The sequence below is a fragment of the Notolabrus celidotus genome, chromosome 8, assembly GCF_009762535.1.
Source record: "Notolabrus celidotus isolate fNotCel1 chromosome 8, fNotCel1.pri, whole genome shotgun sequence".
Classification (NCBI taxonomy): Eukaryota; Metazoa; Chordata; class Actinopteri; order Labriformes; family Labridae; genus Notolabrus; species Notolabrus celidotus.
The window spans coordinates 19,035,530-19,061,216 of NC_048279.1; the positions used below are offsets into that span (position 1 = coordinate 19,035,530).

Here is a 25,687-nt window from a genome sequence, read left to right on the forward strand (position 1 = left end):
ATCTCAGGGGTGGCCATGGCCACAGACAACCTATGCATAATGTAGATGATGAAACATACAAATATCAAGTGGCACAGAGAGGACATCTGTTCAGTTTTCTTTTAAGTAAGCAAAACCTAACATGCCACACACATCAGAGTTCATATTCAAACTTCATGCAAAAGAGCTGTTGTAACACCTGATATTACCTTCTTACTTCATTTCTTTATCCAGTGTTAGGAAGATCAATATGTCATTTCTTCATTTACATCACCAAGACACAAAGCAATTTTGAAGAAATGAAACAACCGCAAAAAAAAATAAATAAAAATTGTCAGAAATTGAACGCTTTGACAGCAAGTTTCACTCCAAAAAAGTTTGGGAAGGGGGCCCACCCAGGGACTCATGTGTTGGAGTCCATCTATAAAAATAAGGACTAGTTACTTTGACCACCAACAAACAAATATTTTTTTTCTAAAACAGTCTAAGTCTTAAACAAAGAACCTCTGTTTTCAGCCTTTAAGAATCCCTCATGCAAGAACAAACTGAGTTCAAACAAACACCTAAGCAAAAAGCAAACATTTTTCTCCCTATGCCCTAGTACCCAATGAATGCATGGGGTTGTGGGAGGAGCAGTTACATGGAATATTCTGCCCAAAACTCTGATCAAGCACTATGATGCTTAACCCTCACCATAAAAGTTAAGACTGTTTGACCTTGACAGACACAGAGAAAGAGCAGAGGAGGCAACCGATGTACAGTTGCCTGGTAAGTTAGACAGTATTGATATTCATATTGTTAATCTAGTATTCTAGGTATCCGTGCACTTTTTACATTTTTTTTTGTTAAGTTGTATTTTTGGGGCATTTTTGCATTTAATGTTTAAATAGGACAGCTGAAGAAAGACAAGAAATGTGGGGAGTAGAGAGTAGGGGAGGACATGCAGTACCTGATCGAGGCTTGAATCGAACCTGTGAACCTGCAACCTCTGTGACGAGGGCTTTAGCCTCTGTATATGGGGCGCGCCTGACCGCAAGGCCAACGGCTTCACACTTTTTAATACTATATAAAATGTTTGAAAGAATGTACATTGCCTCTACATATGTTTTTTAAATAAGATGAGGGTACATACAATGGAAAGCAATCCATATTATGCAGAACAATCCAACAGGTCCAATGTGATAACTGTGATGGAAATGATCAATAAACCGAACAGTGTACACAGGAGACTCAGGAGACTCTGGTGGCTTATATTGACAGAATTTATGTAGAACTTGATCAAGGAAAAATGACTTAACAATACACAGGCAGGAGAGTGCAGTGCAATGCCAAGTCAATTCTGTCAGACAATCCCTCAGGTGTGGTATTTGTCCCCAAAGACGACACTAAGTTAGATACTCATATTTAGACTACAATTACCAAAACAATGTACTGTAGAAGAGCATTGCCCTAGCCTGGAGACACTACATCTATCAAAACATATATATAAAGACAGGAGCCAGAAGAAGGACCTTAACCACACAGTAACCCTGTTTCCCCTATCACAGTGGCGCCTGATGACATAGAGGAAGTTACTCTGCCACTGACACTTGGACTGGAAAGATATACGTTTTAAACATTCTTACATGGGTATATGAGACTACGAAAATTCCACAACAATAACCATTCATTTTTACAAAGCTCGCGGTCATCAGCTTGTTCAAATGTAATCTTATGATTTTATTAAGTCCAAACAACATCAAGATATTGATCTGATTCATGCTCTGTAACTAAGCAGCATAGGGCACAGCCAGTTCAGTTAAGACTATTTTTCTCTCTCTCCCCCCCAATCCTCTGTCCTCCTCCCGCCCCCCCTCCTCCCTCCAAGTGAGGAGTTATACAGTTTAATTGCACGAGGAACAAAGGAGTTTTTAAGTCTATTTGTGCTGCATCTGGGGAGGAGCATTCTGTCACTGAATAAGCTTCTCTGGTTGCTGATGACAGTGTGCAGAGGGTGGCTGGTGTTATCCATGATGGCCAGCAGTTTGTTCATGGATCTCTTCTCTGCCACTGTCACCAGGCACTCCAGCTTCATGCCGACCACAGAGCCAGCCCGCCTGATCAGCTTGTCCAGTCTGGAAGAGTCCCTCTTTGATGTATTGCCCCCCCAGCACACCACAAGTAAAAAAGGACACTGGCGACCACAGACTGTTAGAACATCCACAGGAGTTTCCTGCAGATGTTAAAGGAGCGCAGCCTCCTCAGAAAGTACATTCTGCTTTGTCCCTTTCTGTACAGATGGTCTGTGTTGTTTGCCCAGTCCAGTTTGTCATCCAGCCACACACCAAGGTACTTGTAGGTGCCTACAACCTCCACTTCAGCCCCCTCGATGGACAGAGCTTGGGGGCGTGGCCTAGACTTCCCAAAGTCTATGATCAGCTCTTTGGTTTTTGAGGTGTTGAGCTGCAGGTGGTTTGTGTGGCTCCAGGTGACAAAGTCCCTCACTAGACTTCGGTACTCCTCCTCTTGGTCACCCCTGATACATCCCACGATGGCTGTGTCATCAGCAAACTTTTGGACGTAGCACGATTTGGAGTTATAGGCGAAGTCTGAGGTGTACAGAGTGAATAGGAGAGGGGCCAACACGGTTCCCTGGGGCGCCCCTGTGCTGCTGACCAAGATGTCAGACGTGATGTCCTTCATCCGTACATACTGTGGTCCGTCAGTGAGGTAGCTGGAGATCCAAGACACCAGATGGGGATCCACTTGCTTGTTAGTCAGTTTTTCCTATAGCATAGGGGGCTGAATTGTGTTAAAGGCACTCGAAAAGTCCAGAAACAGGATCCTAACTGTGTCCTCCCCGTGCGGGCTCTGTAGTACACTCCAATCAGTGGTCTCGAAGCAGTCTCTCAGGGCATCCTCTGCCTCAGGAGTCCATCTCTTGAAGGTGCGTGTTGTGACACACTGCCTCTGCACCAGGGGGGTGTACTGTGGCTGCAGGTAAACCAGGTTGTGGTCCGACTTCCCAAGTGGGGGGAGGGGGGTGACCCTGTATGCATCCCTGACATTAGCATAAAGGAGGTCAATTGTCCTATTTTTTCCTTGTCGGGCAGTTCACAAACTGGTAAAAAGAAGCAAGAGTAGAGTCCAGGGTGGCATGGTTAAAATCACCTGAGATGATGAAAAAGGCCTCAGGGTGCTGTGTCTGCAGCCTTGCTGTGACTGTGTGGATCTTCTCACAGGCAGTGGCTGCATCGGCTCTCGGGGGGAATGTAAACACACACAGCGATCACGTGACTAAACTCCCTCGGTAAGTAGTATGGGCGGAGAGTAACTGCTAGCAGCTCTAGGTCCCGGCAGCATAGTACTATCTTCACATGGACATGTCCTGGGTTACACCCCCAAGTCCCCCGCCCTTGCTTTTCCCACAGGCTTTTGTGTCTCTATCGGCTCTCACTGCGATGAAACCCGGCAGGTCCACGTTAGCGTTGGGGATGTGGGGGGTTAGCTACGTCTCTGTGAATATTAGCAGGCTGCTTTCCCGGTAGAGTCGCTGGTTGTTGAGTGCAGACAGCTCGTCGATTTTGTTCGGTAAGGAGTTCACATTCCCCATTTTGACGGAGGGAATCGATGGTTTAAAACGCCTCCGTTGGTCCGCTAGCCTAGCTTTTACCTTAGCACCAGCCTTGCAGCCCCGATATCTCCTCCTCAGCTCCGCCGGCAAGTGGTGCCGTACTCCGGCTTGGGCTTTTGTCCTGAGAGCCAACAGCACTTCTCTCAAGTAAACACGAGGAAAAGCGCTTGGTCTTATTGCAAAGTCAGCTATATCCATTGGATATATATTAAACAATGCCTTACTCCTGCACGAAGGTAGCAGAAATAGCAGAAAGAAAGAGTAAAAGAAGATAAAACCAACTCAGTGTTACGAAGCTACTGGAGATGCTGCCGTCTCACACAGCGCACATGACTCATCTCCTCATTACTGGAATCCAGTTCTTCTTGTTCCCAATGAAATCCACATGTTATCATATGCAGGGGGAGACCAAAACCTTCATTCAGTCTGCTGCCTGCCTGAAACTATGAGCTTAAACGTCCCAGGACTGGTGGTGATGGTGTTCTTTTACCTGCTGGTGCTGGGCACCGGGATCTGGGCTTCCATGAAGTCAAAACGTTTGCAAGACAGCAGTCAGGGTGACCTGACAGAGATCACTCTGCTGGGCAACAGAGGGATCAGCCTGGTGGTGGGAGTCTTCACCATGACAGGTTGGTCAGGGGCAAAGGGGTGGGGCTAAATATAAGCATTAAAATAAAATTAGTCAAAATACATCAGATGTTGCAACTAGCAGCTTTAGAGGCATCCTTTAGCTTCACAGTACTGTAATTAAAAGTTTATTTTCAAACATTTTAAAACCTATGCTTTCTCACAAAGTTGTTAATTAATTGGTGCGTGTTGTAGTGAGTCTTTAGTTCAACAAAGGGACTTATAAAGTTGTCCAAGAAGATGCACCCTTTTTTAGGAGGAAATGTAGCATACCTTAGTTTATTGCCTTCTACCATTTAAGCAATTATCTCTCACTTTATGAGATGCTGAATAGCATTCAGCCTGATGAATACTCTGTAACAATTGCTGAAGTGCTTAAAATTATCAAGAAAGAAAGAAATAAAGACATTAGAATTAAATAAAAATAGAAAAGATATATATAAATACTAAACTATTGTGCCCTTTCTTTTAAAGTCAGCTGAAGAAAGACAGGAAACATGGGGAATAGAGAGAGGGGGAAGACATGCAGAAAAGGGTGGTAACAGGGAGTCAAACCAGGAACCACTGCAGCATGAACAATAGCCTCTGTGTCTGGGGCCCTAGCTTAAGTTGTTGGGCAAAAGGTTCCTCATATTGTTCACTTCAGGCTGAAGCCATTACTTCCTTTCTGTTGTAATTTGGTAGAAACTGTTGGGGTTGGGCATTTATGGTGCAACTGCGTATGATAAATCGATCTTTATCTTCCCATTATCAATCTTTATCTGTATAAGCACTTTTATTAACTTTTTTAATGCTTAGCCATAAAATATTGAAATAGTTTCTAAGTTTATATACAAAAAAACATAAAAAGAAACATTGATTTTCTACTGGTCTAATTGACCTTCTGTTTTTAAATACTGTTTGCTTAATGCTGTTTCACTGGGCATTTCTAATGAATGTGTGGATTAGAAAGTAATGTGGTACATCAAGAGAAAACATTTTACAAACACCAATATCTAGAGATCTTATCAGTGAATTATTTATGACACTTTAACTCTAGCTAGCTTTGTATTTGGTAGGGATAGGAATAGTTTCAATGTTTTTTCAGTCAGAAAAAACTGTGTTTTAACTTTAAGTATTTTTTTAAAGGACATTTAATGTTTTGAACTAATGCCAGTTGAATCACGAGTCAATGGTTAGACCAGTCTCTAAACTTCCCTTGGCTGTGTCTGTGTATCCACACCAAAACAAGTCCAGCCCAGGACAGACTGTAACTGTTCAGAATGGCACATAAAAATGTCAACAAGCAAAATATCCAGTTCTGCTGTCACCCGACACTTTGGCCAAAGGTGATGAAAAAAAACAAAGCAGATAAGATGTCCCACTGGAGTTTTATAACGAGTTGTGAGTGGAGTAAGCTGTCGGGTTTCCCATAAAGTGTGAAAATCCTGTGTTTTTACATCACTAATTGTAGAGAGAGACATTCAAAAGGATGGACTGAGGCAACTACTGTTTCATTTCATTTTTAATAATGGATGTATTTGTTCGATGATGCTGATTATGTCTATGTATATGTAGAAAACTTTTAGTGATTTTCCCTATCAGCTATTAAACCCAAAGTGTTCCTATGAAGCCACTAAAAGCTGCTTTTTGTTTACAGTCTTGTCACTAATAGGGGAGGATAGGAAATTTCGAGCTGCGGTTCAGAAACCTTGATTGATTGCTGGTAACACTCCCTACTATTTTATGGCATCTGAAAACTGCATGGTATAATTATGTGCTGTTGTAAAGGCAGGAAAACCAGATCTATAAACATAGGTGTGAATGTGTGTGACTATGTGTGTGTACTAGTTCACAGATACTTATATCTGCTTCCCACAGCTACTTTTGTTGGCGGGGGCTTCGTTGTTGGTCTGTCAGAAGCAGTGTATACTCCAGCCATGGGACTGACCTGGGCTGTCATGCCAGCAACAGCAGCCCTGTCTTTCATTGTTGGTAAGAGAAATATATGATATTTATGATATTTCCACATTTTGAAAAATACAGTGAGGATTACAGTTATTCAGAATCAGAATCAGAATCAGCTTTATTCGCCAAGTATGCTTGAACACACAAGGAATTTGACTTTGGTAAACTGTGCTCTCTTCGTACAAGGCATAAGAATAGGAATAAGAATAAGAACTACAATAAAAAATAAAATGAAAATATAATAACAATAACCTTAGCTATAAATACAAAGAAACAACAAATAGGCATGACTAATATGTACAGGCTAAAATAATATGATAAAGTGCAGTGGTGAGTTGCAGAGGTAGTTTTACATTATAAAATAGAAGTTAAATAATACAAAAATAGAAATATGGAATTCTGCTTGAGAATTGTTGCATTGTATATCTACATGTATATTTACAGAGAGTATTTATCTGACAGGTATGACACTGTTATGGTTTAGTGTTCATCAGAGTGACAGCCTGGGGGAAGAAACTGTTCTTATGGCGGGTTGTTTTGGCGCACAGTGATCTGTAGCGCCTGCCGGAGGGGAGGAGTTTGAAGAATTTGTGTCCAGGGTGTGAGGGGTCAGCGGTAATGCTCCCTGCCCGTTTCCTGGCCCGGGACCGGTACAAGTCCTGGATGGGGGGCAGGTCGACACCGATGATTTTCTCTGCAGTCCTTATAGTCCGCTGCAGTCTGTGTTTGTCTAGTTTGGTTGCAGAGCCAAACCAGACAGTGATGGAGGTACACAGAACAGACTGGATGATGGAGGTGTAGAACATGATCAGCAGCTCCTGGGGCAGGTTGAACTTCCTGAGCTGACGCAGGAAGTACATCCTCTGCTGGGCCTTTTTTCTGATTGTGTCTATGTGGGAGGTCCACCTCAGGTCCCGGGAAATAGTGGATCCCAGGAACCTGAAAGAGTCCACAGTAGACACAGTGCTGTTCAGGATGGTGAGGGGGGGGAGTGGGGGGGGGCTTCTCCTGAAGTCCACTGTCATCTCTACCGTCTTGAGCGGGTTCAGCTCCAGATGGTTCTGACTACACCAGAGGGCCAGCTGTTCCACCTCCTGTCTGTAAGCAGACTCGTCTCCGTCCTGGATGAGACCGATGACGGTGGTGTCATCTGCAAACTTCAGGAGTTTCACCGAGGGGTCTCCTGAGGTGCAGTCATTGGTGTAGAGGGAGAAGAGCAGTGGGGAGAGAACACATCCCTGTGGGGCGCCAGTGCTGATGGTCCGGGTGCTGGATTTGATGCTCCCCAGCCTCACCTGCTGTCTCCTGTCCGTCAGGAAGTTGGTGATCCACTGACAGATGGAGGCCGGCACTGTGAGCTGGGTGAGTTTCTGGTGCAGGATGTCTGGTATGATGGTATTGAACGCAGAGCTGAAGTCCACAAACAGGATCCTAGCGTAGGTCCTGGGGGAGTCCAGGTGATGCAGGATGTAGTTCAGACCCATATTGACTGCATCCTCCACCGACCTGTTTGCCCGATAGGCAAACTGCAGGGGGTCCAGCAGGGGGCCTGTGATGTCTTTCAGGTGGCTCAACACTAGTCTCTCGAAGGACTTCATGACCACAGACGTCAGGGCGACGGGCCTGTAGTCATTGAGTCCTGTGATGGTGGGTTTCTTTGGGACTGGGATGATGGTGGAGCTTTTGAAGCATGAGGGCACTTCACACAGCTCCAGCGATGTGTTGAAGATCTTTGTGAAGATGGGGGCCAGCTGCTCAGCACAGACTCTCAGGCAGGAGGGGGACACGCCGTCTGGTCCTGGAGCCTTCTTGGTCTTTTGTCTCTGGAAGAGCTGGATTACCTCATCTTCACAGATCGTCAGCGCAGGTGGGGGGTCAGAGGGGGGTGGGGAGGGGCTTGTGGGGGGGCCAGGTAAATCAGAGTGTTCGGGTGTGGGGTGTGAAAACCTGCAGTAGAAGCTGTTCAGGTCGTCAGCTAGTCTTTTGTTACCTTCAGGGTGGGGGGAGGGTCTCCTGTAGCTTGTAACTTCACGCAGGCCTCTCCAAACTTCTGAGGGGTCGTTGGCAGAGAAGCTCTGTTTTAACTTCTCAGTGTAGCTCCTCTTAGCTACCTTGATCCCTCTCGTCAGTTTGTTTCTGGCCTGCTTGAACAGGTCCCGGTCCCCACTCCTGTAGGCCTCTTCTTTGGCCTGACGCAGCTTCCTCAGTTGAGGTGTGAACCAGGGCTTATTGTTGTTGTATGTGCAGAAGGTCCTGGTCTGCACACACATGTCCTCACAGAAGTTGATGTATGAAGTCACAGTGTCAGTGAGTTCATTGAGGTTTCCTGATGCAGCTTCAAAAACACTCCAATCAGTGCAATCAAAGCAGGCTTGTAACTCCTGCTTTGACTCCTCCGTCCACTTCTTCACAGTCCTAACTACAGGCTTAGCCGTTTTTAACTTCTGCCTGTAGGTCGGGATGAGATGAATCAGACAGTGATCAGATAGTCCTAAAGCTGCACGGGGGACAGAGCGATATGAGTCCTTTATTACTGTGTAGCAGTGGTCCAGAGTGTTAGACTCCCTGGTGGGACACTTAATATGTTGTCTGTATTTAGGTAGTTCGTGGGTTAAATTTGCTCTGTTAAAATCCCCGAGAATGATGAGCAGAGAGTCAGGATGTTTTTTCTCCGCGTCTGTAATCTGGTCAGCCAGGTGCTGTAACGCCTCCGTTACGCAGGCCTGAGGTGGGATGTAGACGCCGACCAGAATAAAGGAGGAGAACTCCCGCGGCGAATAGAAGGGTTTGCAGTTTATGAAAAGAGTCTCCAGATTTGGACTTATTAAATACTTTTTTAGTTGGAGCATTATAAATTTAGATCAAAGCAGACCCCACCAATTTAGCACGTCAAAATAGTCAACATTTGTTGGGGGAGGTGGTACAAAAGCATTTGGAAGAAAAAGTTGCACAAACCTTTAGTGGTTCTTGAAGGATCCTTTTATAAAATGCCTTTCATGGTGGATTTTCAGTCAGTGCTGGTGGCAGCTTAAGACACCAAGTTTGAAAAGTAAACAAACAACTCTGTAAGTTTATTAAGAATGAGACAATGTAAAAGGAGTGCAAAACTACCCACAGGAACTTAAAATGACACATTTTATGACACAAATCTGTCTCTTTTTGTGTGATTTGATTATATAGGAGGACTGTTCTTTGCCAAGACAATGAGAGACAAAAAGTATGTCACAATGATGGACCCGTTCCAGATCAAGTATGGTCATTCAATCAGTGGAGTGCTGTCTGTGGCGCTGCTGATTTCTGACATACTTTGGGTTACAGGGACTCTCATCGGCCTGGGTAAGTAAGAAACTTGTGTTCTTTTTCTCTTTTTTTTTGAGTTTTGACAATTCTGTGATTAAAATCGTAATAGTACTCATTGCAATAAGTGTTGTGTGCAACAATGCTATTTCTCACATATGCTTTGAGTTCCTACATTTCAGTTACACAAGGTGAAACTTAGAGGTGTGAAAAAATATCAATACAGCAATATATTGCGATACATTGACCTCCGATATAATATCGATATTTGAACTCTTAATATCAATTTTTTGTAAAAATAAAAATTCATTTTTTAGCCAAGTTGGAACTAAAATACGACTTCAGTATTTCAAAAACAATAAAGAGGAAAAGATGTTTTCAATCAAATAGTTTTGACTTAATTTGTCCTTTCAATTTTGAGTAATTGTGTGATTTACATATACACCATCTCTTTTTTTTCCTTAGTTAACTGTGTAGAATATCGCAATATTGTGATATTGTGATACTATCATATCGTGAGGTCCTTGCCAATACTCACCCCTAGTGAAACTGAAACATTTTTCTATACCTTTATGAAATACGAATGAATAACAAATTAAAAGCCTGTGAACATGTCACATGTCAGTCTGTGTAATGGATTACTGCCAAGAAAAAAAAACGTTATTACTTTAACAAAAAAAAAACAAAAAACACATTTTGAGTTGTCTCAATTTAGCAAAATATTTTACTGTAACATTTTAAGAGTAGCTTATGGTTTAAGTATTATACATGCTGGTTTTAAATACTCCTATTTCAAATTGTGTAGTTGTGTCTTAAGGCAATACCTCATCAGATGCTCATTTTTCATTCTGACAGCCAAGATTGTCTGGAACCAGTTATTTCAGTGTCAGCGAGTGTGGAGACCCTCCCCCTAAAGAAGAAAGTGGCACTATACTGCTAGTAACTCAAAGTGCCCACTGCTTCCTTACCACTACTGACCAAAAGTAGTGGTCTCGTGATTCCCTTGCGCTCCTCAAAGAACGGAGGATATGCCAGAAAAGGAGTTCTCAATTTGTTGAAAGCCTCAGAGGCAAATACTGACTCTTCATTGCAGATAGAATATAATAGAATTAAACCGAGTCACTAACAATAAAGCATTGAAAGACAAGAAACCAAGAGAGCACTTGAGGTTCTTCCCATCACCCCAGTCAAATTCGACATAATTTATTAACAAAGACAACTATATTTAAAAAATGTTGTTTCTTTCAAGTTGTAGTAGAATTGTAGTTGAGATCAAAAGACTTAATTACCCCATAAACAGCCCAAAATAAACCAACCATGTTGAGGCTACACTTGTTCTTGGTACACACTGCATGTCTGGCCAGTTCATGTGCATCCCAGGACCACTTTCTCTTTCATTTCTGAACAGTGGAGGCTTATCAATTCAGGGCGCTGGGCATTGCCTCAGCACTCTCCAGATGGAGAATGACAGACCTTTGCTGATTAAGATAAAAAATATATATAATTTGATTAAAAAATATGTATTTTTAAAGAGCACAGTTAATTATTGTTCTGTTAGCAAATAAGATGCATGATCCACAGTTTAAAACGTAGATGATAAATGTTAATGATAATTGATGGGTTTTATTTCATAGGTTCAACGATGAGTGTAATCCTGGATTTGTCCTACACTCTTTGCATTTGGATCTCTGCTGCAGTGGCCATCGTCTACACACTGCTAGGGGGCCTGTACTCGGTAGCCTACACAGACATCATACAGCTGAGCCTCATATTCTGTAGTTTGGTGAGTTCAATGCTCACATGGAAAATTACTCCCACAAAAAACATAGACTGAGAAAACTTAGAAAGTACATTGTTAGGCATGTGAAAACCTGTCTAGTTAGATTGAGTGCATCTCGCCCTCAAGAAACAAAACATCACACCTTTTTCATTAAAACATTCTTCATACCTTTGTGAATGTTTGTGTGTGACTACCTCTCTTCCAACACATGCTCATCAGACCTGTATATTAATAAGGATAGTTAGAAACATAACAACTTTCTCACAATGTAATAATATTACATTGAACACATTTTGTTTTACCTTGAAGTCAGAGTTATATGTGTGTTCTCTGCAGTGGTTGTGTGTCCCCTTCATCCTGATGAACCCCCATTCAGCAGACATAACTGAGACTGCTTTTAACTTTACCTACCAAGCCCCCTGGGTCGGGTCAGTGGATGGAGAGAGAGCATGGAGGTGGATTGATAACTTTTTACTATTGGTAAGAAATATATTCAGTAAATTTGCTCACATGTACCTTTTAATAACTGCTTAAAAGAAAGGATTTTTTAAAATGAGCTTAGCTCCACTTGACTGCAGCTGCTGGCACAATGCCAGGACAAACAGGGAATAGAGCGGTTTCTGTGGCATATATTCACACCTGTGCTTTTCCCTGCAATGAAGTTGCAGGCAAATTATATTTCTATTTAACAAATTGTTCCCACACCAAAGCTCAGAAACAGGTGTGATTTTACACTTTGGTGCATGTTTAAATTAATATATGTAGATCAGGAGAATCATGGTGTACCAGAGGAAAGTCACTGTTTGGTGGTATGATAATGCACGATGAGTAATGATAACACACGCTTTACCAAAAACTAAGAACCTTGCCAAATATTGAGATTAAATTAAGATCAAGAAATGCATAAATGTGTTTGTTGTACAGGCTTCTGTTGTAGAGAATGACAAACTGAGCAAATATGAGACAATACTTTGGCAGGTCAAAATGAAAGGAAGGTGGCAGAGCCTTCTCTCCCACTTAGCGCCTAACATTTGTAATTTCAGAAATAGTTTGGACCTCAACTTTCATCTGTCTCTTTAACTCCTACTTCTTTGCGAGTGTCTCTAATCAGCTGTCTTATCATCAGTGAGGCACAAAAGGAGTAGTACTCTTTACTTGCTGGATTGATTTGGTTCTTGTTACTTATTTGTAAGGCTTTGGGTAACCTTGGATATCAGGACTTTCACCAGAGGACCCTGTCAGCCTCTTCATCAGACACAGCCAGAATCATATGCTTTGTTGCAGCACCTCTCATCTTTATACTTGGAATCCCATCTGTGTTGATTGGAGCAGTCGCAGCATCAACAGGTACTGAGATAATATTAAATAGAAAAGATGGATTTAAAAAAAAATGCTGATTAATGTCAAATTGTTTTGCTATCAGACTGGAACATGACAGCGTACGGCTCCCCGTCTCCATTTGAGCACGGAGAGGCTGCTCAGATTCTGCCCATTGCTCTGCAGAACCTCAGCCCACCCTATATCTCCATCATTGGTATCGGAGCCATAGCTGCTGCAGTGATGTCATCTACTGACTCGGCTTTATTGTCAGCCTCTTCTATCTTCACATCCAACATCTACAAGAACATCCTGCGGACCAAGGTAGGAGGAGACATGAGGAAGAAAATAGGCTCAACAGTTATTTCTTTTTTAGCTTGAGTGTTTTATCTCCTGCAGGCATCAGACAGGGAGCTCCAGTGGGTGATCCGCATCTCTGTGGTGTTGGTGGGCTTGGCTGGCACATCTCTCACCTTCCTACAGAACAGCATCATGGTTTTATGGATCCTGGGCTCAGACATAACCTACACCATCATGTTCCCTCAACTCGTGTGCGTCCTCTTCTTCAAGATCTCTAATGGATATGGCTCTATAATGGGTTTGCTTCTTGGGTTGTTGTTGAGATTGCTGAGTGGCGAGCCATCCATAGGGTTGCCTGTAGTTCTTCATTTCCCAGGTTGCACTCTGGAGGACAACAAATATGTCCAGCGTGCTCCTGTTAGGACAATTTGCATGCTGTTTACAATCTCTTCTACTTTACTGTTTTCTTACCTGGCCTCCGTTCTCTTCAACAAAGGACTGATTTCCGAGAGGTGGGATATATTCAAAGCGAAAACACACAAACCAGTACAGAAGCTAACTTTAATGAGCGATGACAGCACAAAAACTGATGTGGAGGAACAACTTGAAGGTCAGAATGAAGCCGAGTTGACATTAATGGACGGAAATCAGCAGAACTAAAAGAGAAATGCTTGATGGGGTGCTAATATTATTTGTATTGAACCATATTATCATGTCTACTGTTTCATACTAGGTTGTTTACCAAGTTGATATTTAGTCCATGGTATGATACAAATATTCATCAGTGGTGTGCATGTTAGAGTTAATAGTGAAGTTGCACTAATGCACTTGTTCTTTATATAAGTATTTCAATAATCCAAAGTACCTCCTTTGTCTACATTTGAGAGCTGTTTTTAAACATGAATCAGTTTTTTTAGAAAATTAAATTGCAAGTTATTAGAAGGTTTTGATCATTTCTTACAATAAACAACAAACTTTACTGCTTGTAGTCTTTCAAAATTACAGGATTTTCACTTTTACATTGCAGTTTTATTGCACAGTGTTGCTATTTACATATATTTGTCCAACAATCAAAAAACAAGATATTGGAAGGTGTTGCAGCTCCCTCCATTGGTTCTCCGTTTGTTTTTTTGCACTTTGAATCATTTATTTATGCTCTAAGTTCCTGGTCAATGCCTTATTCTTGCCAGACCATGTTATTCCTACTGTTCCTCCTCCCTCTCTATTTTTCCCAGAATAAACAGATGTGTTGTTACCTGATATTCTCCACCCTTCAGTGCCATCAGTCTTACTCAAGATATATTGAGCAATTCCTGTGTTTTGATTCTTTTTGTCTCATTGGGCAAACACATCCTCAGGTCATTAAGTGGGTGGTGCGGGCAGAAAATCTGAAGAAATGCGGAGTCATGGAAAGTGTGTAATTTGGTGGTGATGGTGTTCTTCTACCTGCTGGTGCTGGGCACTGGGATCTGGGCTTCCATGAAGTCAAAAGGAGTCCAGGACAGCAGCAAGGGGAACAGGACAGAGATCACTCTGATGGGCAACAGAGGGATCAGCCTGGTGGTGGGAGTCTTCACCATGGCAGGTTGTATGACATGACACAGGGGTGGGGTTTGTAATGGCAATTTCAGTTCCTTTGTGTTCAATGTGTTAAATAGTGATGTCTAGACCTCTTAAACCTCCCGTCTGAATGCACAGCCCTGTCCTGGTGCTGATTGCAAATTGAATCATTACTGTCATCCTGCTAGTGAACACAGTCATCACAGTATAAACAACAAAGGTGAGAGAACACAACCTTTAACAAGTGCTGATAACTGTAGATAACAAATTGTAAAGCTCCTGTGAGGAAGTTTCAGTTTATGTTGCTTAGGGCTTCCCCTGTGGATAAAATGGTACGTCTTATTTCTGTCATGCGCAACTAGTGTTTTCTGATGAAAAATCCTATCCTGCTGTTTTTTTTGGTAGTCAACCATATCACTTGTTGTAAATATTTGCCATAGAAATTGTTAGCAAGGTCAGTTTATAAATGGTTGACCATTGGTGATGACAGTGGCGTAAGGTGTGATATATCATGTCTTTACCAAGTTAATAAATTATTCTCCAAAACTAAATCTGTGAAGCGTGTTTATGAGGAATGACCAGTTTACTCTGTCGAAGGCTTTCTCTGAATCTACGGTGGCTATGGTGGAGTTTTCTTATTGTCAAAAAGAGTAATGTATTAAATTGAATTATCAACATGAGTTGTTGGATGAGTGTCTGCCTCTGATGAATCCTGTTTGGTCCGGTTGTAATTGGGAAGAAATGATTTTTTTCTATTCTGAGAGAGTGCTTTGGTGATTAGGAGTGAGATAGGACGGTAGCTTGAAGGGAAGGTCGGATCATTATTTGGCTTAAGGAGGAGTGTGATGCAAGCTGTATTCATGCTGGATGGTAATATGGAGTTCTGTTTAAGAATGGGCCAGAGGTGTTTATAGAACTCAGCAGGGAAGCCTTCGGGTCCTGGTGATTTATTGTTTGGCATTTGATTGAGGGCAGTGAACAGTTCTTCCAGAGTAAAGGGTAAATCCAGTGTATATTTTGTTCAATGTTGATTTGAGATAAGTGAATAGTGTTCAGAAATGAGTTGATGTCTTCTCCTTTTGGTGAATTTTCTGCAGAGTATAAATTGGCATAAAAGTCCTTAAATATTTTATTGATTTCTTGTGGCGAGTTTGTCGGCTTGACGGTAGAGATGGTGACTTTTTCTTTATTGTGTTTGATTTGATTTGCCAAACATTTACCAGATTTATTGTTGTAGTGGACATTTTCTCGTATTGTCTGTTAAGTTGTTAAGCTTTGTAGTTCCTTTTTGCTCGGTTTATATTTTGGGCATAGCCTTGTAACAGGTTGAGTTAGGACCCACAAGCAGTACCGGAAGCCAAGAGATCAGTTGGTAAAGACCTTTTTTTAACAGTTCATCAATAGACACGGGCAACAGGTGAATAGTCTCTCTACCTCGAACACAGGTAGGGAATCGAGTCTCTCAGGGCTCGATGACAGCCTGACGAATTGAGCACCGGTGACAGACAGATCCCGGAGGGAGTTGAAGAACAGACTCACTCGTACTCCGCAGGAGGACAGGACACCAAACGGCCACAAGGACGGACAGGCAGAACCCCGGAAGGGCGAAGGCAGAACTCGTAGTCAGGGACAGAAGGCATAGGTGTTTTCCTGGGAAGCGGCGAGGAGGGATGGTCACGGGCAGGCAGGGTCGGCAACGGGAGATCAGTCCGGAGAAGAACGCTGGAAAGTCTTGCATGAGGTCAAAGAACAATCTGGCAAGTGGAGTGGAGAGTGGCTGCTGCTTATATACCGGCTTGATTGCAGATGAGGAGCAGGTGAGTGTGCAGGTGAACCGGGTTGCCTGATGAGGGGGCGTGGCTGGCCAGCAGAGTGGAGCAGAGGCAAGGAGAGTGGAGAATTACTGACAGAGGGGAGGAGGTGAGCAGACTGTGACAAGCCTTGAGGATTGCTGATAAGACGAGTCTCACAGGTAACAGTATTATCCATATACTACTGCCTTTTCTGTTGGAAAACTGCAGGTGGTTAATGATAGCTTTGTATATTCTTCTACAGAGCTGCATTAAAGCATACGCCTATACAATGATAGCAATTTAATCTGCAGAGCAGAAACTGACTTGATCATATGTCTTTTGTTTGTTTTTCCTCAGTTCATTTAATTGGCATCCTGCTACATCGTCTCTGTACATGAACTGTGATCTGGCCCTTTCTGAACTCAGCAGTACAAAAGTAACGACAGGCAGCAGCTTGAAATCTTCTGAAAAGTGACAGTGAGTCAGACCCTGCACAATGAGCTGTTGTTGTTAAAATGTAATCTGATGATTTTATTAAGTCCAAACAACATCAAGATGTTGATCTGATTCACACTCTGTAACTGAGCAGTGTAGGGCACTGTCAAGATGAATAATCTTTTCTCATTCCTGAAATCCAGTTGTTCTTGTTTCCTCCGATGTTCTCACAGGCAGAAGGAGACCAAAACATTCATTCAGTCAGTCAGCACGCCCGAAACGATGAGCTTGAACGTCCCAGGACTTGTGGTGATGGTGTTCTTCTACCTGCTGGTGCTGGGCACTGGGATCTGGGCTTCCATGAAGTCAAAACAAGTCCAGGACAGCAGCAAGGGGAACAGGACAGAGATCACTCTGCTGGGCAACAGAGGGATCAGCCTGGTGGTGGGAGTCTTCACCATGGCAGGTTGTATGACATGACACAGGGGTGGGGTTTGTAATGGCAATTTCAGTTCCTTTGTGTTCAATGTGTTAAATTGTGATGCGTAGACCTCTTAAACCTCCCGTCTGAATGCACAGCCCTGTCCTGGTGCTGATACCTGCAGACAAAGGGTGTGAAGCATTCCTTAAGGGGCGTCCCTTAGGTATAAATGTTTAGTTCTCCCCATGCTTGGGGTCTTTCTTCATTCTGACCACTCGTGTGTTGAATGACCTTTTCTTTGCAAAGAAAATAAAACCAGGAATCTCTATTTCATTATTCACCAGTAGAGAAAACTCCCACAAATAAGATTACTTTAACAAGCTGTCACAATGACCACCTCTCAAACCCAATATAAGTTCAACATGTATGAAGCTTCATGACGTTAAAATAATATGGAGAACTCATAGTTTTCTGCTAAATGGTTGCTGTACACCTGTTGACATCATTTAGAGGTTCGCCCTTTTCATTGTATTTGTATTTATATCTTATCAATTACTTTCTTCTTTTAATATTATTTGATATTCTTACTTATTGTGTAGGAGCAACTGCAATGACTGAATTCTGATTAATTACATGACATCTCTGCATCTGTATTAACACATGTATGTACACTTTTAATGACACAAGCTAAAGAAAAAGACTCCAGACACCTGCTTTTCAAACATTTTCTTTCAATGCAAAGTGGAATTATCTATTCGGATGTTTTGTTAGTATTTGCTGTATAGTGGTTAATATTCTTCCCATAGGTTAAAATGTTGCTCTAAAGTTACTATAGAGCAATTTAGGAACTATGCAGAAAAAAGAACAAGAATATTCTGTTATTAAATGTATTATTGTGCCCTTCCCACAGCTACATTTGTTGGCGGGGGTTACATTGTTGGTCTAACTGAGGCAGTGTACAATCCAACCATGGGACTGGCCTGGGCTGTCATGCCAATAACTTCACCGATTTCTCTCATTGTTGGTAAGAAACCGCATCACTCAAACATTTTTTCCCCAAGTTGTGACATCAGGGGTTGCACTGCTTCTCTGTGAGCTGTTGATATGATGTGTAGTCTAATTAAGTAATATAAGATATGATAAGATAAGATACTCTTTTATTCGTCCCACAACGGGGAAATTCATGGAGTTACAGCAGCAAACAAGGAGGTGTACAGTACAAGAATTTCATCAAGAATACATATAGAAAAAAAATGTCCATCAGAGGCGACAGCTTGGCGATAATTCTCCTGTCAGCCACCACCTCCACAGGGTCTGAGCTGGCCTTCTTTACCAGTTAGTTCAGTCTTGCTCTCCTGTATCCTGTCCGCCCACAGCAGGTGAAATCCTTCCAATGTGGCGTTCGGGTCCGGTGTTAGCTCGGTGTGAGTTCAGTTAGCATGATGCTACTCTGTCAGTATTCCCTCTGGTGCTGGGTTAGCTCGTCCACCTTATCGTAGATAGATCTTACATTCCTCATAACGGTGGGTGGAAGGACAGATCGATGTCGTCTTTTTTTAGCTTGCTATGTGGTATAAACAAGGTAAACAGGTTTTCCTTCAGAGGCATGCATCACAGCATAAAGTATGCTTGTGTTTGCACATTAGCCATTGCATTAATTTCTAGGGATGCACCGATCAGATCCTGGTATCGGATATTGGCTAGATCGGGCTAAAAAGCTAGATCGGATATCGGTGACAAGGGGCCGATATATAGTGCTGATCCATATGGCAGATCTATTCATCTCAGTTCTATGTTTTTCTTTGTTTACAACAGCCATGTGCGTCGGCCAGTCTGTGCATTTTTGCATGGCGGAGCATGATGGAAGATAACTACAGAGACTCTGCAGTTTCGCTGCATGCTTCTTTTGCTGACAACTCCGCCGGAAACTTGTGCAGCGCTATTGTTTCGAAGGATGGCAGTCCAGTGGCGGTTCTGGGGAGGGGCCAACAGGGGCCAGTGCCCCTGTAAAACTGAACCTGGACCCCCCTGTGGCCCCCCTCCACACCAAACAAATATTATACGATAAAAATGCTTCGGTATCGCGCCGGTGTTACAGGCGGAACACATGCGTGTGGCACTTGGTTCCAGAGCACTAAGGAACTCATGTTGAGTTGCTGTCAGTCTACATTTTGATATAGTGCACAGTAGTATATATGTCTAGTTTATAGGGATGCACTGATTTTTTGACAGTTTGTTCTCAGCCGGTCCTCGTCCTTCTCATTCTCTTTTGTCAGGGTTGAATGTGCCCCTCTGACAACACCCTTGGCCCCAGCCTGCCCCCCCAGTAAATTGGTCTAGAACCGCCACTGTGGCAGTCGCGCTGAAAAATATAATGGAAGGCCAATGGAAGAAGTTTACGTCAGCTGTAGCCAACTGCAAAGAAGGAAGAAACCTTCTATTAATGGATTCAAAGTGTGAAAAAATGGACAGGTTATTGGATTAATTGTTCCGGATCCTTGAAATTTCCAGCTTCTGGTTTGGCACTTGGAACCCAGGTACAGTTCACCATCAAGTCAGAAAAGCCTGAACTTGCCAAAACATGATTCTATCCTCACATTAAGGAATAGAGATTGTTCAATCAATACCAGGATTGGATTGGCTAGTATCGGTATTGGCAGATACCAAATCCCAAGTATCGATATCAGTATCGGAAACTAAAAAGTAGGATCGGTGCATCCCTATTAATTTCCATACATTAACATTCAAGTTTAGATTAAAACTGAAATTCACTTTGTGACTGTAGAGGGTACCAATTCGGAAATTTCAGCAGTGTGATGCTAAACTGGTATAATACTCTTATAAACAGAGAAAGTAGAGACATAAAATCCTTTCTGTGATTACATCATTCAGGTGGAATTCTCTTCGCCAAGAAAATGAGAGACAGAAAATATGTGACAATGATGGACCCATTCCAGATCAAGTATGGAAATGCAATAAGTGGAGTTCTGTCTGTGATACTGGTGATAGGTGACATATTCTGGCTTACAGCGACTCTCATTGGTTTAGGTAAGAGACACTCATGTCTGCTTTCTCACAAAGTTATACTTTCCCATTTTTCATGTGTCTGAATTTATATAATTGTGTTATATTTAAAGGCACAACAATGAGTGTAATCCTGGATTTATCCTACACTCTTTGCATTTGGATCTCTGCTGCAGTGGCAATCATCTACACTCTGATGGGAGGCCTGTACTCTGTAGCCTACACAGACATCATACAGCTGACCCTCGTATTCTTCTTTTTGGTGAGTTCTTTACCTGCATGAAGAGTAATGTCTTTCACAGGACTATTATGAAACATCTCAGAGCTTGTTTCAGAAAGTTTGGTCTTCATCATTTACTGCACAGAAAAGAATTCCCCTAAGGGATAGTAGAACTTATACCTTTCTAAAGAATATGTGAAATATTTATGGTGCTTCCCTCAAATCCTGAAAGGATTCAATTATCTTTTCATCACAGTCGATAAATGAAAAACTTTCCATGTCATTGTATAACAATAAACATGTTTGTTTTGCAAATGTTGAAGTCAGAGTTCTATGTGTGTTTTCTGCAGTGGTTATGTGTCCCCTTCATCCTGATGAACCCCCATTCAGCAGACATAACTGAGACTGCTTTTAACTATACCTACCAGGCCCCCTGGATTGGGTCAGTGGATGGAGACAGAGCATGGAGGTGGATTGATAATGTTTTAATATTGGTAAGGCATATGTTCATATCTTCTGACCTCACACCTTGAATGATGCCATCCTCTACCTTCCTTTTAGACCATATATCAACAATTGCAGGTTACTGACATTAAAAGCCTGGGTCCACAGTCTATAAAGCCCAGCGACCATGCCTCATCAGAGACCTATAGGCAAGACATGTATGTTGGGGTCTCCACTTTTAATTATTCGCCACTATGAATTCCTGAGGATGCATGTCGTTTTTTCCCATTTCTGCATTGTTGTTCTTGAAATAAGAAGCATGTTGTTCATGGGAGGTATTGCTGAGTTTGTGTGAACCATTTTTTCTTGTCATGTGACCTACTTTGTTGCACCTTTTAAAGTTTGATAGAAACTTGTTGCTTGATTCTGGTTAGTGCTGGCTGTAAAATGTGTCCTATTTTATGGGCATCACGAATGTCCCTCATGTTTGGGCATGGCACATTTATAACAGGACATTGAGAGGCTGGGGTCACAAGAAAAGACCTACTCCCTAGCCCCTGCAGAAATCTCTGGAAGATCAATGTCAGCAGGATGACACTCAGCCGCAAATCCTGGCTGCCGTACGTTGCATGTCTGAGAAGTTGGGTTGAGTAGATGTTGATGGTGTCAGGCAGCAACACCGGCTTCACAGCCTGGACACTCAAGCATGGCCTCTCCAGACAGGTTACTGTGGAGAGGGGGCGTCCGACACCACCATTACAGGGGATGGTGAGCCTTTAGCCACAGAGGGGGCAGCTGTGGTATTTGGTCGCCTCTCAGTTGGAAGGTCAGGGATTTGATCCCAGGTCGTTCTTTCTCACATGCCAAAAAGCATTGTGGGATAGTAGAATGGTACAGTGAACCCCATAAAGAACACACTAATGTCCTTGAGTTGGGGGCAATTCAACTTGAGTTGAAGGTGCTCCTCCCCTCCATTCAAGTCAGGCATGTCTTGATAAGACAGACAACTCTACTGCAGTTTATCATGTGAATCACTAGGGAGGTATCAAGTCTTTGTGCTGCCTCGAGGTGGCACTGAGGCTCCTGTTTTGGGCCTATCGGTTACTTTTTTTTCACTCAGGGTGATTTCCAGGGTTTGCAAATCAGGCAGCAGACCTCCCGTCCAGTCTGGTCTTCCCCCAGGAGAGTGAAGGCTTCATCCAGAAGTAGTAGCCTTTTTTTGTACCCAGTTTTTGCCAGGCCCAAGAGGATCCATTTGTGTAAGCCAGTGTTGTAGTCGAGTCCCCAAATCCGAGTCTGAGTCCAAGTCACCAGAGGAAAATCCGAGTCCGAGTCCGAGTCGAGTCCTCATGACTTGAGTCCGAGCCCAAGTCGAGTCCTCACCGGTAATATTATATATTACAAGGAGGGCAGCCGTTTGAATCCAAACTATTGACTGTTAGACTGGCTGTGTGGGACCTTTTGGATGTGGAGGAAACACATTTCTTTCATTAACATTAGTGTTGGAGCTATTTCCATCATTTTATGCCATAAATATGAATTATTCTAATATATTCATAATCATTTTACTTTATGTCATTTATTTGTTGTTGTTTATATTAAGGGCAATGTCATGTGCATTATTATTATTTAATTTTACTAAGCATTTTGATAGTTTAATGATTTTCACTTGGATGGGCAGGTAAGATAGGAGGGGCGGACACAGGGAGAGGTGATGTTTTTTTTTCTTTTCTTTTTTTTACCAGAAGACGTTAGAGCCAGAGAACGAGGACGCTGCAGACTGTTTGGTGATAAAACTATCTTGTTTAATATGACATCAGAGAATCTGCAGTTTTTCCTGGGCTTTTAAAATGTGTCTGATTCTGTACGATCCGCTCTCCCCCCGCGCTGTGGCCGGTTTGATTTTCATGTTGTTTTTATTTTAGTAAATTGACGAGGTCTAACTGCCACTGCAGTGAGATTCTAATGATATCCGACCGGTGTGTCTGGAGATTAATTTATGAATGAAGCCACAGTGCTGTGTGCCGTGCGTAAATGCGCGCCGCGTTTCTGTTGATGAGGGGACGCGCTCAGAGATTCTGCTGCTGGGATCCGGTTACCAATAAGCTCAGCCCTAACACTATTAATCAGAATTCTGACTAATCAAACAACTTAATAACTATGGTTTAGCTACTTTAGTTGCTTATATTACTGTTATACTAACAAAGTAAAGTGATGAACGGTCTCAAGAAACTTTGTTAAAGTTTGAGCTGGTCTCTTTCCTTGATGGGTCTCTTAAATATCCAACATGTTGCTCTGCTCTCGTTGCATTTACTGTGAAATCTTTGAAAAAAAAAACAACTTTTAATCCTGGCAGAAGTCACGTGAATGCGCATGCAGGCAAACGCTCATGCCAGCCCTCGCTCTGAACGGAATACATTTTATGAAACATACAAAATCTAACATGAACATTAAAACAGTCCGTATCAAAATATAAGCCCGAGTCCTCTTCTCTATCATCCGGGGCCTCTTGCAGTCAATGCTCGAGTCCGACCCCAAGTCCGAGTCATCAGCGCTCGAGTCCAAGTCAAGTCACGAGTCATCAGTGCTCCAGTCCAAGTCCGGGTCACGAGTCCAGCAAAACGTGACTCGAGTCCTGGACTCGAGTACTATAACACTGGTTTAAGCAGAGACAACAAACTGGTGGATGTATTCTCCCTCAATGGTCAGGTGGGTCCCCTGGGGTTGTTGAATGCTTTCCCCACATTCCCTCTGATTCCCAAAGTGCTCCTCATGATCATCCTGAGCTGGTAAAAAGTGCTCTTAATACCCCCTAGGTGACCAAGGAGGCATTGATCCTTTACCTGAAAAACAAAAGGCCCTGGCCCCTCTCAGCCAGAGTAGATCTGCTTACTCGGAGGTGCTCTCTTTCTCAGTTATTTGTTTCTTGCTCAGAGAAGAAATTAGGGTTACAGATGTTTAGACAGCCTTTATCCCATTGGATCGTTAACAATATCTCTGGGGATTATTTTGGCCAGATCTTTCAAACTCCAGGTAATATCGTTGCTCATTCCACCTGAAGTGTTGTCACATCCTGGGCTGCTCTAAGGGGAGTTCCTCTTGCAGAAATCATTGTAGCAGCAACATAGAGTACTACCTGCACTTGTCTTGTTGCAGCGTCAATTTGGCATCTCCTGTGCATCTAGGCTCTGTTATTCTGCTCTATCCCATCTGGCGAGGATGTGATGGTGTGGAGTCCTCCATTTCTTCTGAAGCTGTTGGTACTAGTCGTCCAAGGCAAGACCCTAGTAACAGTCTGAGTAAGGTCGAAATGAGTCATAAGTTATGACTTTAACTATGGATCTATGAAACTGAATGATGACCATCACCATCTTTTGTTGCTAAAAACTAAAAAGATTGCAGCAGATAAATAATGATTTTCTTTCAAAGACCATTGGTAACATTGGATATCAGGACTTTCACCAGAGGACCCTGTCAGCCTCATCATCAGCAACAGCCAGGATGACCTGCTTTATTGCTGCACCACTTGTCTTCGTACTCGGAATTCCATCTGTGTTGATTGGAGCGGTCGCAGCATCAACAGGTACTGAGATAAAATGGAACTGAACCTTTTTAATTCAAAATTAAATAAAATAATTTAATTACAAATGTCCATAGACTCAAAAGACAAAGCTTATTGTCACATTTTTTTGCTGTTAGACTGGAACATGACAGCGTATGGCTCCCCATCTCCATATGAGCGTGGAGAACCTGGACAGATTCTGCCCATTGCTCTGCAGTACCTCAGCCCACCCTATATCTCCATCATTGGTATTGGAGCTGTAGCTGCTGCAGTGATGTCTTCAACAGATTCAGGTTTACTGGCAGCCTCTTCTATCTTCACATCCAACATCTATAAGAACATCCTGCGGACCAAGGTAGGAGGAGACATGAGGAAGAAAATAGGCTCAACAGTTATTTCTTTTTTAGCTTGAGTGTTTTATCTCCTGCAGGCATCAGACATGGAGCTCCAGTGGGTGATCCGCATCTCTGTGGTGTTGGTGGGCTTGGCTGGCACATCTCTCACCTTCCTACAGAACAGCATCATGGTTTTCTGGATCCTGGGCTCAGCTATAGCATACACCATCATGATCCCTCAGCTAATCTGCGTCCTTTACTTCAACATCTGTAATGGCTATGGATCCATAATGGGTTTGCTAATCGGGGTGTTGCTGAGGGTGCTAAGTGGCGAGCCATCCATAGGGTTGCCTGTTGTTCTTCATTTCCCAGGTTGCACTCTGGAGGACAACAAATATGTCCAGCGTGCTCCTGTTAACACTATCTGCATGTTGTTCAACATGTTTGCCACTGTGTTGTTCTCTTACCTGGCCTCTGTGCTCTTCAAGAAAGGACTGATTTCTGAGAGGTGGGATGTACTTAAAGTCAAAACACACAAACCAGGACAGAGCCCTACATTGATGGGCAGAACAAATGAAGAGAAGCATGACGACCAGAATGAGGCTGAATTGATGTCAATGGCCAGAAATCAGCAGGATAGATAGATAGATAGATAGATCTTTATTTGTCCTTAATAAGGAGATTTGTTGCCACCGTCTGTACAGGAATACATGTATGAATACAATAACCATAACCATCCACCCAGCCTCACAGCAATGGTGCCCCGCATCCCACAAATATACACACCAGACACATATGCACACACTGGGCACATATAAAACACACCGAACACATATGAACACACTGGACACAAATATGCACACCGGACACATATAAACACACCGAACACATTACAGTGGCATTCTGTTTAGCAGTGCTATGGCCGATGGGATGAAGCTTCTGCCAAACCGGGCTCGCCTGCAGTAAGGGGATCTGTACCTGCGACCGGAGGGGAGTAGTGTGAAGACTGGGTAGAGGGGGTGTTGGGGGTCCA

At 42.8% G+C, this 25,687-nt stretch overlaps 2 protein-coding genes across 2 annotated transcripts; both read left to right on the top strand.

Annotated features, from left to right (window-relative positions):
• Nucleotides 1-3,871: 3,871 nt before the first annotated feature.
• LOC117816819 (high-affinity choline transporter 1-like) lies at nucleotides 3,872-14,120 on the top strand. The gene is made up of 8 exons (XM_034689176.1): nucleotides 3,872-4,221; nucleotides 6,080-6,193; nucleotides 9,347-9,502; nucleotides 11,098-11,246; nucleotides 11,580-11,723; nucleotides 12,437-12,590; nucleotides 12,667-12,884; nucleotides 12,960-14,120. The coding sequence occupies exons 1-8, from the start codon at nucleotides 3,978-3,980 to the stop codon at nucleotides 13,518-13,520; spliced, it is 1,740 nt and encodes a 579-aa protein (XP_034545067.1). The 5' UTR covers nucleotides 3,872-3,977; the 3' UTR covers nucleotides 13,521-14,120.
• A 2,161-nt stretch (nucleotides 14,121-16,281) lies between these two features.
• On the top strand, nucleotides 16,282-25,336 carry LOC117816818 (high-affinity choline transporter 1-like). Its single transcript, XM_034689175.1, has 10 exons — nucleotides 16,282-16,392; nucleotides 16,571-16,690; nucleotides 16,882-17,114; nucleotides 17,980-18,093; nucleotides 19,962-20,117; nucleotides 20,207-20,355; nucleotides 20,664-20,807; nucleotides 24,187-24,340; nucleotides 24,457-24,674; nucleotides 24,750-25,336. The coding sequence occupies exons 3-10, from the start codon at nucleotides 16,931-16,933 to the stop codon at nucleotides 25,296-25,298; spliced, it is 1,668 nt and encodes a 555-aa protein (XP_034545066.1). The 5' UTR covers nucleotides 16,282-16,392; nucleotides 16,571-16,690; nucleotides 16,882-16,930; the 3' UTR covers nucleotides 25,299-25,336.
• Nucleotides 25,337-25,687: the final 351 nt, after the last annotated feature.

Bases quoted from the DNA above. Each gene is read 5' to 3' on its own strand.
- LOC117816819 (XM_034689176.1), top strand. From the start codon at position 3,978: ATGTTATCATATGCAGGGGGAGACCAAAACCTTCATTCAGTCTGCTGC. The intron at 9,503-11,097 runs GTAAGTAAGAAA...TTTATTTCATAG, and splicing joins AGGGACTCTCATCGGCCTGG to GTTCAACGATGAGTGTAATC. The intron at 12,591-12,666 runs GTACTGAGATAA...TTTTGCTATCAG, and splicing joins AGCAGTCGCAGCATCAACAG to ACTGGAACATGACAGCGTAC.
- LOC117816818 (XM_034689175.1), top strand. From the start codon at position 16,931: ATGAGCTTGAACGTCCCAGGACTTGTGGTGATGGTGTTCTTCTACCTG. The intron at 17,115-17,979 runs GTTGTATGACAT...CCCTTCCCACAG, and splicing joins GGGAGTCTTCACCATGGCAG to CTACATTTGTTGGCGGGGGT. The intron at 24,675-24,749 runs GTAGGAGGAGAC...TATCTCCTGCAG, and splicing joins AGAACATCCTGCGGACCAAG to GCATCAGACATGGAGCTCCA.